Genomic DNA, 13,921 nt, shown 5'->3' on the forward strand with positions numbered 1-13,921 from the left:
CCAGTGATTTGAAGTTTTCCTGCCTAAAATTGTTGTATTTTTTTTTTTTTAGGTACATAAATATAACAGACCAGATATTATAGAAACCAACGTAAAGCCTTCCATTTTAGAAGGTGAGGGTTACATTTAGATAGAATTCCTGATTTGGAAGTATAGAACTGCGGGGGGAAAGGGAGACGGGAGAGTACTGCCTGTGCTATTACATCCTTTAATCATGTCAGTGATGAAAGGACTCATTATATCGAGTCAATCAGAGTTCTCCAGTGGGTGTGAAATTTACTTCTGAACATGGTTTTTAAATACGGTATGTTACTAAATAGTAGCACATAACTTATTTGAATGTTAAAAACCTGTGATAAGATACAATTAAGAATCTTTGGGAATAGTTGGTAAACTCAAATATGAACTGTATATTAGATAATATTGTATCAAATGGTTAATTTCCTGCATTTAATAATTGTATTGTGGTTATATAGATGATATCCTGATTCTTAAGAGAGAAATGCTGAAGTATTTAAGAGGGAAGAATCATATCTGCAACTTCCTCTCAGAGGATTCCACAAAAATGTGTGTGTTTAGAAACAGAGGAAGCCAAAAATATGGCAAAATGTTAATAATTGATAAATCTAAGTGAAGGGTATATGTATGTACATTGAATTACTGCAACCTTTAAGTAGGTTTGAAACTTTTTCAAAATAAAAATTTTTTAAAAATAAGAAGGGACTTCCCTGGTGGTCCAGTGGTTTAGACTCTGCACTTCCACTGCAGGGGCCTCAGGTTTGACCCCTGGTCGGGGAACTAAGATCCTGCATGCAGTGTGGCGCGGCCCAGAAAATAATAATAAAAAGAAGAACCTTTGCAGATGGTTCCTCAATAGCAGATGAGTGTTATCAGTTCTAGAATACTCTGGTGTTCGCTATATCCCTTGAAAGCAAAGTGTAAAAGAAGGACATCAGTTGGACTTATAAAAGTCTTTGGGAGTAGAGGTTGATTTTAAGCTCTGTACAGTCTACCCTGTAAGTAATGTCTGGCCTTTCTGACATTAACATGTATTTATATTCTTACCCTGCCTGCTCTCTACTACCCTGTCCTACTCAAAACTGGGAGGGTTCTTTGTGTATCATTCACTTTAGGTACTCCTAACTGGATACTGGAAGCATCCTTCCTGGCCCTATAACAATCCATCTAGCCCACTCTTGGATTTTCTCCACTAATTAGAACCTAGAAAAAGTGCTTCTTAAACATATAAGTATTGGGTATTTGTAGATGAAAAACTACAAAGACCTAATACTTATATGTTTAAGAAGCATTTCAGAGACTTTCCTCCTATTTTTGTTAGCAGCTTCCTGTGCACTCCTTTTATTTACTAGTCTTCTCTTGGGTTACATACCAAGTCTTTTGTTCAGGTGATTTTGTAAGTTTAGTGGTAGAGAGTATTCTTGGATGATGTTTTGTTTTGTTTTGTTTTTGCTGTACTCGGGCCTCTCACTGTTGTGGCCTCTCCCGTTGTGGAGCACAGGCTCTGGACGTGCAGGCTCAGCAGCCATGGCTCAGAGGCCCAGCCGCTCCGCGGCATGTGCGATCTTCCCGGACCAGGGCATGAACCCGTGTCCCCTGCATCGGCAGGCGGACTCTCAACCACTGCGCCACCAGGGAAGCCCTCTAGGATGATGTTGATGAACTTTAAGATCTGGAATCTCAATCTCTAGTTCTTTCTCCTATAGCAATGTTGGTTACTTCTCATTAAAGAAAAAATTCTTGCTTGAAAAACCTGGTAACTTCTTTTCTTTGTTAAGCTCCAACTCCCTCACTAACCGCTCCCACTCTAGTTTTATCTCTTTGTTTAAACGTGCTCAAATTATTTTCCATCTGCACCCTTAGCCCAGAAAAATTATATGGCGTTTCTGGACTCTCAGACAGCCACCTTCAGTCGCCATAAAGCACGTCTATTGGTGGTACGAGAGCTCAAGGAGCAAGCACAGCAGGTGCATCTGGGTGAGTGCCCACCTGAAGACACCAATGCTTGGGGGGGGGGGGGGGCAGCATCGCGCTTTGTCTCAGCACGCAGTGTGATTACTGTGCCAAGTGGGAGTCCGAGGCCTCTGAGGGTCTGTGAGGGTCTTTGTTGTGGGTACTGGTGAGAGCTTGGGGGCAGGACCAGGCACCAATGGGCAGAGGTCTGCCAAACGTTCTCTCCACACCCCGACCAGAGCAGCAGACTACTGTATTTACACAGTGATCTCCTCATTTCCAGAAGTTCCTTTGCTTTAAAAAAAAAAAAAAAAAAAAGACTTGCCTGGTGGTCCAGTGGTTAAGACTCTGCACTCCCAATGCAGGGTGCCCCGGTTCGATCCCTGGTCAGGGAACTAGATCCCACATGCCACAACGAAGATCTTGCACATGGCCACAAAGATCCCACATGCCACAACTAAGACACAGCACAGCCAGCTAGATAAATAGATAAATAAATAAATAAATAAGTAAAAATTTTTTATGTAAAAAGAATAAAGAAGTTTGGTAAAGTACTAGTTTACAGTAATAAAACTGTATATATTATCTATTTCATTTTGAGATCGACTTTGTACTAGTTTTCATGTCCTTAGATATGACCTGGTTAACTGTAGTTCCCTTACCCCACTGAAGGTAAACCCTCATTGCAGGTAGTTTTCATGCTGTCTGGTTCTTCTCCTCTAGATGATGAGGCACCCCATGGTCAAGAGTCAGATCTCTTCTCTGAAACTAGCAGTGTCATGAGTGGCAGTGACATGAGTGGCAAATATTCCCACAGTAACTCCAGAATATCAGCGTATGTATCATGTTTATTCAGCACATTGACCATGCCCTGGGTATATGGAGAAAGTACAAGTAAATAGGTCAGTTTTCCAACAGGACAGTGCAGCAGGAGGGGGAGGACATTCTTCAAGGCCCTGTGGAAGCTGTGCAAGGACCTTCGCAGCATATCTAAGAGATTAGACTCAGCTTTGAAATGTTTTCTGCTGCAACTTCGTGGCCTGTGTGTTTGCCCATCAACCACATGGCGCTTACACTGGGTACTCAGTTTATATATGACATCTAACTTTATTCATTTAAGAAATATTAAGTGACTATAATGTGTAGGCACTGAGAAAAATATAAAGATTATAAAGAAAAAAGATTTCACACCTCTTCAATTCAAAATTCAACTTGTCAGAAGTAAAATCGAGCTAGTTGTAGTGGATGTTACCAAAACCTTTTAAGGGGATGTGAGTTATAAGAGCTTGTACTCTTCCTTGGGAAACAAAAGTATATAATGCAAGATTATATATTTAAACCAAATTGTGCTTTAGGAATTCAGAATGGAGACCTGTGAGGTTGTGTGGGGCAATCAGAAACTGCAAGAAAGCCACCTAGAACTGGGCTTTGAGAGTTGGGGTGAGAGTCCCAGACAAAACAAATGGCATAATTAAAGACCTCTGAGGCAGGAGAGAATGTGGGATTCATATATATTTTATGATATTCAAATTCCAATCTTGTATGTCTGTTATCTTACTTCAACTTAATTTTGTTGCCTTTAAACTTATTTGGTTTTTGCTACAAAATTGAAATCCGATTTTATTCTGTATTTTAATCAAAATTTCAAGGCCAGGCATCACTTTTTAGGGTTTTCCTTATTACTTCCTGCCTTTTCTCTCCCAATTTAATTTTTATGTATCATCTTAACACCTCACCATTTTCCCCAAAATACAAATACCATCTGTATATACTCTGGTTTCCCAGAAAGTTGGTGGCCAATAGTTATTCATTTTAATCTGTTCAGCACAAGGAGAGCCCCTTTTAAAACATCTCTAATTTCTAACAGGAGATCATCTAAGAATCGGCGCAAAGCGGAACGGAAGAAGCACAGCCTCAAGGAAGGGAGTCCACTGGAGGATCTGGCCCTTTTGGAGGCATTGAGTGATGTGGTGCAGGGCACTGAAAAACTGAAAGGTATATTCTCAATACTGATGATTCTTGCCCACAAAAAACATAGTAAATTCGTCACTTCAGGGTGCATTCCTGAAACAAAACTTCTCAGCCAATAGCCTAGACGTCTTCCTCTTTGGCATCCACCTACCTGAGCTGTGAGAGACTATCACTGAAACCAGGATAAAGACAGAGGAGGCACTGCTTTCCTGCTTGGCTCTAGTGGGTTTGTTTTCTTCTTGTAGTAGATATGTTGAATTATTCCAGCTTTTGGGTAGAAAGAAGAAAATGAGGGAGATATTGTAGTGTGCTATTAGATATTTTCACTTGGGAAAGAAACTCCTGTTAGGATTCTAGCAGTGGAGCTGGTGATACAACTTACCACTCTCAAATTTCTTCTCTCTAGATGAAATATACCATATTTTAAAGATACTCTTTCTCTTTGAGTTTGACGAGCAAGGAAGGGAATTACAGAAGGCCTTTGAAGATACTCTGCAGCTAATGGAAAGGTCACTTCCAGAAATTTGGACTCTCACCCCCCAGCAGAGTTCAGCTACACCTGTAAGTTTTCCTCAAAGACAGAATGTGCTTCTTTTCTTTTTTTAATCACTTTGACAGGTTATTACTCTCACACAATCTCTTAATAGTGAGAGCAAAAGATTTTCCTGTTCTTAAAACATACTATACAATAGTTAAATTGTCTTAGGCTTATGTTTAAGCTGTCAGTAAGAAGATTTTATGTTTGATAGTATAGTTCATAGTACACCTTGGCCTAGGTTAAGTTTGCTTTTTATTTCTCCTTTCTGCATGAAACTGCTGTCATGGAGAAGATGGGAAAGTCAGATGTCAGATGGTTGCCCTGACCTTCAGTGAGATTGGTCAGGGTAGGGGGCAAGCTAGGCCTCTCACCTCTCTGTTCAGACTTATGGATGGGATCTGAGTTCTTTAAAGGAAGCCCAGACAATTGCTTTTTCTCTTGTTTTATGGTAAATTTGACTTGTCACTTCTGTGTTGTTGTAACAAGCTTGCTAATTATGTTAAAGCTGTTTGTGTCCCATCAAGAATTCTAATATATTGTCATCTATTTATTGTGTATATCTGCTCAGTCTCTTACATCTCAGGTCTGTTGTTCAAAGTTTCAGTTTTGATTCAGAAAGCCTGGTTTATCAGTCAGAGTCCATTAAGGAAAAACAAAAACCACAGCTGTTATTTTATCAGAGAGAGTTTAATATATGGAACTGGTTAACCAAGTACTAGAGGACTGAGAAGGCAGAAAGGGAACACAGAGAAGGAACATTGAGATTGAAACCCGACAGCCGCTTGTACCCATAAAGCTGAAGGAACAAAAGGAAAGTTGGGATTCTTAGAATTTAGATGCTCGGAGGTGAGGCCCCTGCAGAGCTGGTTCTTGAACCTCGGAGAAGGGGGTGGCAGCCAGCTGGTGCTGGTATTGCTGAGGGCGCAGGATGAGGCTGGGTCTAAGCGTATAGAAATAAACAGAAACTGGAACAAACAGCTGCTGCGGGGTACAGAGCTACTGTTGAGTGAAAGCAAGCGAACAAGGGAACAAATTCCCTCTCTTTCCTCCGTCCAGCTGGTGTCTGCTATTGTTGGAGCATAACGGCTGTCCAAGGAGGGGTGTTTTCTCAGGCCCCCAGTCCCAGCATCACGAACAGTGTATAGGAAGGGTGGGTTTGGAGCTGAGAGAAAGGCTGGAAATCGGCTCATAAGCTTACTGGGTCTCGATTTCCTCAGTTATAAATGGGGATAATACTCTCCTGTATACTTCACTGGAATGTTTTGAAGGTTAGATGAGAGGGTAGATATAAAAGCATTTTACAAACCATAAAGATAAAAGCAACTGAGAATTAGCCCCTCATAAATACTTGAATTTACTATAATAAGTATTTCTTACAAGAAATGTGATCACCTTCAGAACTAGTGCTTTCGAGGCTAACAATTTATAATGCTGCCCAATGCTCTCCCTTATCCTCGTCTATTCAGATCATGTTAACATCTAAGATACCAACTTACGAGTCTTCTAGGGGAAATGACCAGGTAAATTGTGTTTTTGCTTTGGTTGGTAAAGCATGATAATGTCATATATGCAGTATACTACGTGCTTTAGTCACATGGCAGTGTTTTGAGCACGTGTCATCACTGCTGAGAGTGCGCCAGGAGAGAACACACAGACCTGAGTGAAGGCGAGGTGGAGGGCCTGGAATGTGCCTGCTGAGGCTCGAGCGGGCGTGGAATTCCTGCAAAGTCTCTTGTTTTACCTTAAACACGTGTGCGGAGTTTGCATTCTCCTCCATGATATGCACAGAATTGTTTTAATGTAAAAATTCTCACAAATCTTTGAGTACAGTCTGGTGCTCTGTGTATTCTATAACCTCTTATTATTATATCCCCTTCCCCCAGGGTATGGCTCACTTATTTGGAAAGGACCAGGCATATATCACTGAGATTTTCTTTTTCTGTTTTCCCCCCATCATTACCTTGTTCTTCTGGTGGACAGGAGATGTAGAGGTCTGAATTGAGACTGGAGAAACTGGCAAATTAAAATCACATACGTGTTTGATACCACAATGAAAATGAAAGGCTATTTATTGCTGGTAGAGATTTGGTATATGCCGTCAGCAGAATTATAAGATAATCTTTGCTGATTCAGTCTACTTTCTACTTTCTACTTAGGTTCTAGGTCCCAATTCTACTGCAAATAGTATCATGGCCTCTTATCAACAAGAAAAGACTTCAGTTCCTGTTCTTGGTTAGTATTTTTTTCTCTCTAAATTATTATAGTACTAAGCAGAAGGAGTATCTTTTTCTAAGTGTTGAGATGGTTAGTAGTATAAGGAGAGATTGGGGAATCACTACTATTTTCCCTCAGTTCTAAGAGTCTGTCTTTAGTAAAATTAGTTTAATGCCTTTAGTGTTGGGATCCTGGGTTAGCGGGTAAGAAATCCAATGTGACATTAAATGTATAATTAAAAAAAAATTGTTCTGACATACACACTAATTAATGCAATGGCATACACTAGTCCATACAGACACATCACAGTTGAAGAAGTGTGACTCCTAAACGGTCTAATTTGCACATACATTTTAAGGATTCATCTGAATCATCCTTTTTGGCTGTTGGCAGTTTTGCATTGTGTCTTGGGGACATTTTCATATTCCTTGCTTAAGAGCTGGACCATTTTAGTCATACTTAGGATTAACAGTATAATTTGAAAACAAATCGAAAGAAGATTAGCATTTCATCTGCATTTTCTGTTGAATTCCTAAAATGTTCTGTTTCTTTGTGGTGGGGGGGAGAGGATTCTTTCTCATCAGTTAGGTTACATATTCCTCAAAGTTAAAAGCCTTTCTTTTGAAAGTTGGTTAAAAACCTTTTGACAGATCAATTTGGTGCCACAGTATTTGCCCTTCATGTGGATCAGTCAAGCACAGCAACTTCTTTTTAGCTTTGAAAAGGTGGCAGTTTTTAAGGCTGCTATTTGCATTTCTGGCATGTGAGAGGCAATGTTCTGAAATTTTTTCATTTAAATGCTACACTGTGGTAGCATTTTGATGACATTTGAAGTAGACTTTGTGGGAGCCATGTCAAGTTTAACTTTCATGGCTTATGTTGCTACCAGGAAAAAATTAACCACCTTCCGTTCCAGCTAAGCTCATACATGCAGAGAGTTAACTGCTGTATCCCTAGATCCCCTTCTTCCTGGAGGCTGGCAAGCTGCCTTTGGTATCAGTCCCAAAACGTACACTTATTTCTGAGATGCTACAATTCATCTCAGGCCAGAGGTTGTTTGGTAATTGTTTAATTTGTAATGTGTCGAATCCAGTTGTGATTTCTGTCCCGTTTTCCTCACTGCTGGCTTGATGCTGACCTTCAGGTCAAGTTCAGTCACACCTTTCTCTAGGGTGGTCTAGTTGGCTTTATCAAAGAGCATTTCCATTTCCCAGCTGAGCCTTAAAGACTTTAAAATTTTGAGGCTCCTCATTATCAGAGTATGTATTATCCGTGTCCCTGTGTAGGAACACTAGTGTAGATTGTTTAGGAAAGGAGAAGTTCTCATAATCCAAAAAGAGGCGGATGAGCTACTCACAAAATTAGTTCCTCTCAAATATTCCTCACCTGCCCCTTCCCAGCTAACAGTAGTAGCAGGGGATCAGTGACTTGATGGGGCAGTTTCTGATTGTTTCATGTTAAGATGCAACGTAGTACCATGCAGGTTGATTGCAAGTCTGCAAAAATGTAATCCATTTCATAAAATGGATTAACCTTTTACTAGAGTAGTGCTTAAATCATGGCCGAATTGGGCTTGTTACAGTTGATAACAAAATTACTTCAAATGAGTATGATTTGACTATCAAAGGATTAAGAGAAGTCCTTGGAAAAACTGATAAAGCCCTCAAATTATTTTTGTGAAATGACTCTCTCTGTGCTGTGAAATTCAAACATGGAAATGTGAAAGATGTCATGTCCTGCTGTCATACAGTTTGTCAGAATAATTTCTTTGCTGCCAATAAGTCAATACTTGGTATTTATATTTAGTTAAGTCTAAGAATCAAATATAATTGTAGTTATGTCTAATTTTTAAAAATAAAATACATTATTTTCATAACTTGTTTCTTTTTTAAAAAATGATGGAGTCTCATTCAACGTTTACCCACTATTTAACATAAAATTATGGAGCTTGTTGACAATGAATTTAAGTAGGCTTTTCCAATATTATAAATAAGCGAAACTTCTTGTGGTCTTTCTGTCTATATAGATTTTTGTTTGGGGGTGTAGAGAGTAGTAATTGTATGTGAAATTATAAAACTGTTAGGATTAGTAGAGAAAATCTGGATTGTACAGTATGGCAAAGAAAATTAAGATTTAATAATTTCTAGTCATACATGTGTACCATGCATGTATATATGTATAATGAAAACCATGTTTTTATAACATTTTATCTTGAGCATTTTTCACACATTTCAAAATATTCATGTAAATTATTTTTCATGTCTGTATGGGTCATATATACAGATGTACTATGAATAATACTGAGAAAGACCATCTTTATATATGCATGTTTTCTCATGTCTCTACTTCCTGTATATGATTCCTACTTAGATAAGAGACTCCATAAATCTAACTGAAAGAGGGCCTGTGACTTTTATCTAACGGTGACAAATTTCCCCCAACCATCACCCGCTGCCTCCATTTATTTATATTTTAAAAATATGGACATTTTTATTGATCAGTGTGTTTGCAGAAATTTTTATCATAAAGCATTTTCTGTCCATTAACTTTACATACTGAATACACGCCACTACTTTTTTTTACTCTTAAAATTGATGTAAATTTTACATACAGTAAAATGTACAGATGTTAGGTGCATAGTTTGATGGAACATTAACTCTGGTTCTGATGGTCGTCTTGTAGGTGCAAAGCCCAGTTGCCTAATTTTAGCTTAGAGTTACTTGCCTCAGCTCCCACCAAGAAAAAATAGTGTGCCTATCACAATTTCCCTCTCCTTTCTTTCAGATGCTGAGCTTTTTATACCACCAAAGATCAACAAAAGAACCCAGTGGAAACTGAGCCTTCTAGAGTGACTCTGGCCCCAGTTAGGAGGGCTCTGGCAGAGAAGGCTGTTTTCCTTCGACTCCTCACTCCTTGAGGCCTGGCTGCTGGGAACTGGGGAGAGTAAGACCATCTACCTTAGCATTACGGAGAGCTGCTCTGTGCAGCTGACCTCAGCAGACACCAGTTCTGTTTTATTTTGCATATAATCTTAATCATTAGCAAGGCTTTAAGCTTTAACCCATATAGCATCATTTTGTAAAAATTAACTGTTCTTCTACTTAGTGCTGACTGAGAGCATATTTCTGGTATTTATGGTAATCAGGACATTGGGTTTCATTCCCAGCTACAGGTCTGAATCATATTGGGACTGTAGACAAATCACAGGATTGATTCATGCCTCAGTTAACTGGGAATGTTTTGTGGCTGCTACCTCAAAAGTGTGAAGAAAAGTAAAATAATGTTTTTAAATTGTTTTATGTTCCTTGAGGAAAGCTTTATATATAAACAACATGGCTATTAGTGCTCCCAACATTTGGTCAAATTTAATCATTTAAATGACTTCACCTTGAACTAAAGCAGAATGAAAAGTGAAATCTATCCTTTGATATTCTAAGCTTTCCTAGGCTGACAGCGGTTATTTTGTAATATCTTGCCACGTCATGTGCTTCCAGTTATAACTGGTTTGAGCCTCCTATCACTACAGTGTCCATATGGACTATTTTTATTGCCTGTGAATGTTCTGCTAGAGTTAGCAGTGTTAGAGCTGGAACAGATTAGAATTTCTGAAACAGTATTGCGTACATTTGGGATGGTGAGCAGTGTGCATCATAGGCATGAACAGTAGTAAGTTACTCCTTTTTCTCCAAATGTTGCTTCTTTTAACATAATGTTTTCGTCAGTATCTGGGCCATTTCATTTATTTTTCTTTATGGTGCTTAACTGACCTCTGTCTTTTAGTTATTTTCTTTGAAGGAAATGAGAATGTTCTCTCTTTTTAGTAAGTCTAGAAAAAGCTCAGTTTGTTTTGACAACAGTTTTGTGGCTGACTCTTGGGTAAGGTTAACAATCTCTTTCATGCTTTTAATACCGGAACCAGACCTTTATTACTCTACGTAAACTAACAGGACATCAGAGTATAGGTATACCCAGAATTGTGTAACTAAAGAAGGTTTTCCCTAATATAGCAAAATGTAAACTATAGAATCTAGGTGTGTTCACTGTATAATTCATCTTTTCTGTGTGTCTGAAAATTTTCACAAAATAATAGAAAAAGTAGAAGAAGAATATCTATAATTAAGTGCCCAACGTTGAAAGGCTGCAAGTGCTTTGTGACTACTCTTTGGTGTGGATTAATGAACATGGTAACTTACATGTCATTTTAATATATTATAGTGCTCTTGCTATGGATAAGAGTAAAGGGACCCATGCTGATGGGTGGGAAATAGAAGTAAATGTGTCTGTTGATAATGGTGTGACTTTGCATGGATGTTCACTTTCCTTGAAATAATATATTGAAGCAGCAAAAAAGAATTTGTGTGAATACAAATTACTATCAGTTACTCTCTCTCTGAGCAAGATGGAATTTTATTCATTTGGAGTAGAAGCAAGTGAGAGCAGACCTTCCAAACTGAAGGCTAAGTCAAGGGTGAATTCATGGGGAAAAGTGCTGTGTATGGGAAAAGGAGAAACTCCTTGGAGTTATGAATGCTTAATTTGTGGGAAAGATTTTGTCAAGTTCTAGAGAAGGGTATATAATTCTTCCCCCAAATTTGGCCTCTTCCCAAAGCAAATTCATGCAAGAAGCTAAAAGCCTCAGTTATTTAGTTTGTTCCATGGAATCAGCTTTGTTCAGATACTCCAGACATCAAGAGGAAACTTGCAGAGGACTTTCTCCGATAAATGCACATTTTAAATTTAGACTTCTTTAAAAAACAGAGGCAGGAGCTAATGTTTTTATTATGTCTTTATGAGTATAGCTTGGTGTAATTTCTTAGCATTGCCACGTATTTTAAAATAACTTTATTTTCCATATGTATCTACATATATACACACATGCACACATCTGAGGGATTTTTCATAGTCATAATTGAAGAGGATTTCTTAAAAATAAGCTTTAAGGCATTTTGAGTTTATTTTTGTGCATGGTGTAAAGGTATGTTCTCACTTCATTGATTTACATGCAGCTGTCCAACTTTCCCAGTATCACTTGCTTAAGAGACTGTCTTTTTCCCATTTTATATTCTTGCCTCCTTTAAGGTTTAATTGACCATAGGTGTGTGGGTTTCTGAGTTCTCTGTTTTGTTCCATTGATCCATGTGTCTGTTTTTGTGCCTATATCACACTGTTTTGATTACTGTAGCTTGGTAGTATTGTCTGAAGTCTGGAAGGTTTATGCCTCCTGCTTTGTTCTTTTCCTCAGGATTACTTTGGCAATCCTGGGTCTTTTATGGTTCCATGTAAATTTTAGGATTATTCTAGTTATGTGAAAAATGTCATAGGTAAGTTGATAGGGATTGCGTTAAATATGTAGATTGCTTTCAGTAGTATGGCCATTTTAATAATATTAATTTTTCCATTTCAAGAGCATGGGATATCTTTCCATTTCTTTGAATCAACTTTAATTTCCTTTATTAATGTTTTATACTTCTCAGCATATAAGTCTTTAATCTCCTTGGTCAGGTTTACTTCTAAGTATTTTTATTTTGGGGCTGTGATGTTAAAAGGTTTTTTTTTTTACATTCCCTTTCTGGTATTTCATTGTTAGTGTAAAGAAATGCAACCAGTTTCTGTATGTTAATCTTGTATCCTGGTACTTACTGATCAGTTCTAGTAGTTTTTGTGTGGAGTGCTTAGGATTTTCTATATACAGGGTCATGTCATCTGCAGATAATGAAAATTTTACCTCTTCCCTCCCAATTTGGATACCTTTTATTTCTTTTTCTTGTCTGACTGCTGTGGTTAGGACTTCCAGTTCTATGTTCAGTAGAAGTGGTGAAAGTGAGCATCCTTGTCTTGTTCCAGATTTTAGCAAGAGGGCTTTCAGCTTTTCACCATTGAGTATTATATTGGCTGTGGGTTTGTCATAAATAGGTTTTATTATGTTGAGATATGTTGCCTCTCTACCCACTTTGGAAAGAGTTTTTACCATGAATAGACACTGAATTTTGGCAAAAGCTTTTTCTGCATCTATTGAGATGATCATGTGGTTTTTGTCTTGTCTTTTGATGTGGTGTATCACATTGATTTGCATATGTTGAACCATCCTTGTGAAGTTGGGATGAATCCCACTTGGTGTATGATTTTTTATTTATGGTTGTGTTGGGTCTTTGTTGATGCTCATGGGCTTTCTCTAGTTGCGGAGAGTGGGGGCTACTCCTCATTGCAGTGTGCGGGCTTCTCACTGCAGTGGCTTCTCTTGTTGTGGAGCACGGGCTCTAGGCACGCAGGCTTCAGTAGTTGTGGCGCACAGGCTTAGCTGCTCCATGGCACGTGGGATATTCCCAGACCAGGGATTGAACCCGTGTACCCTGCATTAGCAGGCAGATTCTTAACCACTGCACCACCAGGGAAGTCCCATGTATGATCTTCTTCATGTGTTGTTGGATTCAATTTGCTAATATTTTGTTGAGAATTTCTGCATTTGTAGTCATCAAAGATACTGGCTTGTAATTTTCTTTTTAGGTGATACCTTTGTCCAGTTTTGGTATCAGGGTGATGGTGGCTTCATAGAATGTCTTTGGTAGTGTTTGTTCCTCCTCTTCAGTGTTTTCAAAGAGTTTGAGAAGGATTGGTATAGGTTCTTCTTTGTATGTTTGGTACAATTCACCTGTGAAGCCATCCAGTCCTGGACTTTGGAGGGAGTTTTTTCAAATTGTCTATTTCTTCTTGATTCAATTTTGGTGGGCTCTGTCTTTCTATAAACTTGTCTATTATATCTAGGTTTTCAAATCTGTTGCTATATAATTGTTCACAGTATTCCCTTATAGTTTTTTGTATTTCTGTGTAACTGGTTGATTTTTCATTTCTTATTTTGCTTATTTAGGTTCTCTTGTCTTTTTGTGCCTGGAGAGTTTTGTCGATTTTTTCTGCCCTTTCAAAGAAAGAGCTTTTGCTTTTATTGGTTTTTGTCCTTTTTTTAATCTCTATTCCTCTCTGATCTTTATTCTTTCCTTTCTTCTGCTGACTTTGTTTTGTTTGTAATTCTTTTAAGTGGTTGGTTAGGTTGAGATTTTTCTTGTTTTGTAAGGAAGGGCTGTATTGTGATAAACTTCCCCCTAGAACTGGTTTTGCTGCATCCCCTAGATTTTGTATGGTTGTATTTTCACTGTCATTTGTCTGTCACAAGGTAATTTTTCATTTCCTCATTGACCCATTGTTTTTTTAGTAGCATGGTGTTTAGTCTCC

At 38.3% G+C, this 13,921-nt stretch overlaps 1 protein-coding gene and 1 long non-coding RNA gene across 11 annotated transcripts in view; one reads left to right on the forward strand and one right to left on the reverse strand.

Moving 5' to 3' along the window:
- ELP1 (elongator acetyltransferase complex subunit 1) overlaps window positions 1-9,990 on the forward strand; it is a 61,829-nt gene extending 51,839 nt beyond the window's left edge. For 3 of the 8 annotated variants that reach the window (XM_033858368.2, XM_033858372.2, XM_033858369.2), the window contains 7 exons: window positions 53-113; window positions 1,882-1,995; window positions 2,695-2,806; window positions 3,839-3,966; window positions 4,349-4,503; window positions 6,637-6,712; window positions 9,479-9,990. In XM_033858368.2, coding sequence (XP_033714259.1) covers window positions 53-113; window positions 1,882-1,995; window positions 2,695-2,806; window positions 3,839-3,966; window positions 4,349-4,503; window positions 6,637-6,712; window positions 9,479-9,546 — 714 coding nt within the window. In that variant the 3' untranslated portion in view covers window positions 9,547-9,990. Of the gene's footprint in view, window positions 1-52; window positions 114-476; window positions 720-1,881; window positions 1,996-2,694; window positions 2,807-3,838; window positions 3,967-4,348; window positions 4,504-6,636; window positions 6,713-9,478 lie in introns of those variants that run through there. The other 5 variants (XM_033858371.2, XM_073806358.1, XM_033858376.2 and 2 more) reach the window with 5 other exon arrangements.
- The window catches only part of LOC109551955 (uncharacterized), a 28,773-nt gene continuing 14,881 nt past the window's right edge, over window positions 30-13,921 (reverse strand). For all 3 annotated transcript variants that reach the window (XR_012332624.1, XR_012332625.1, XR_004527061.2), the window contains 2 exons: window positions 2,634-4,209; window positions 30-2,448 (listed from right to left, as the gene is read on the reverse strand). This is a non-coding gene — a long non-coding RNA (uncharacterized lncRNA). The remainder of the gene's footprint in view (window positions 2,449-2,633; window positions 4,210-13,921) is intronic.

This window comes from Tursiops truncatus, chromosome 6 (assembly GCF_011762595.2).
Source record: "Tursiops truncatus isolate mTurTru1 chromosome 6, mTurTru1.mat.Y, whole genome shotgun sequence".
In the NCBI taxonomy this organism is placed as follows: domain Eukaryota; kingdom Metazoa; phylum Chordata; class Mammalia; order Artiodactyla; family Delphinidae; genus Tursiops; species Tursiops truncatus.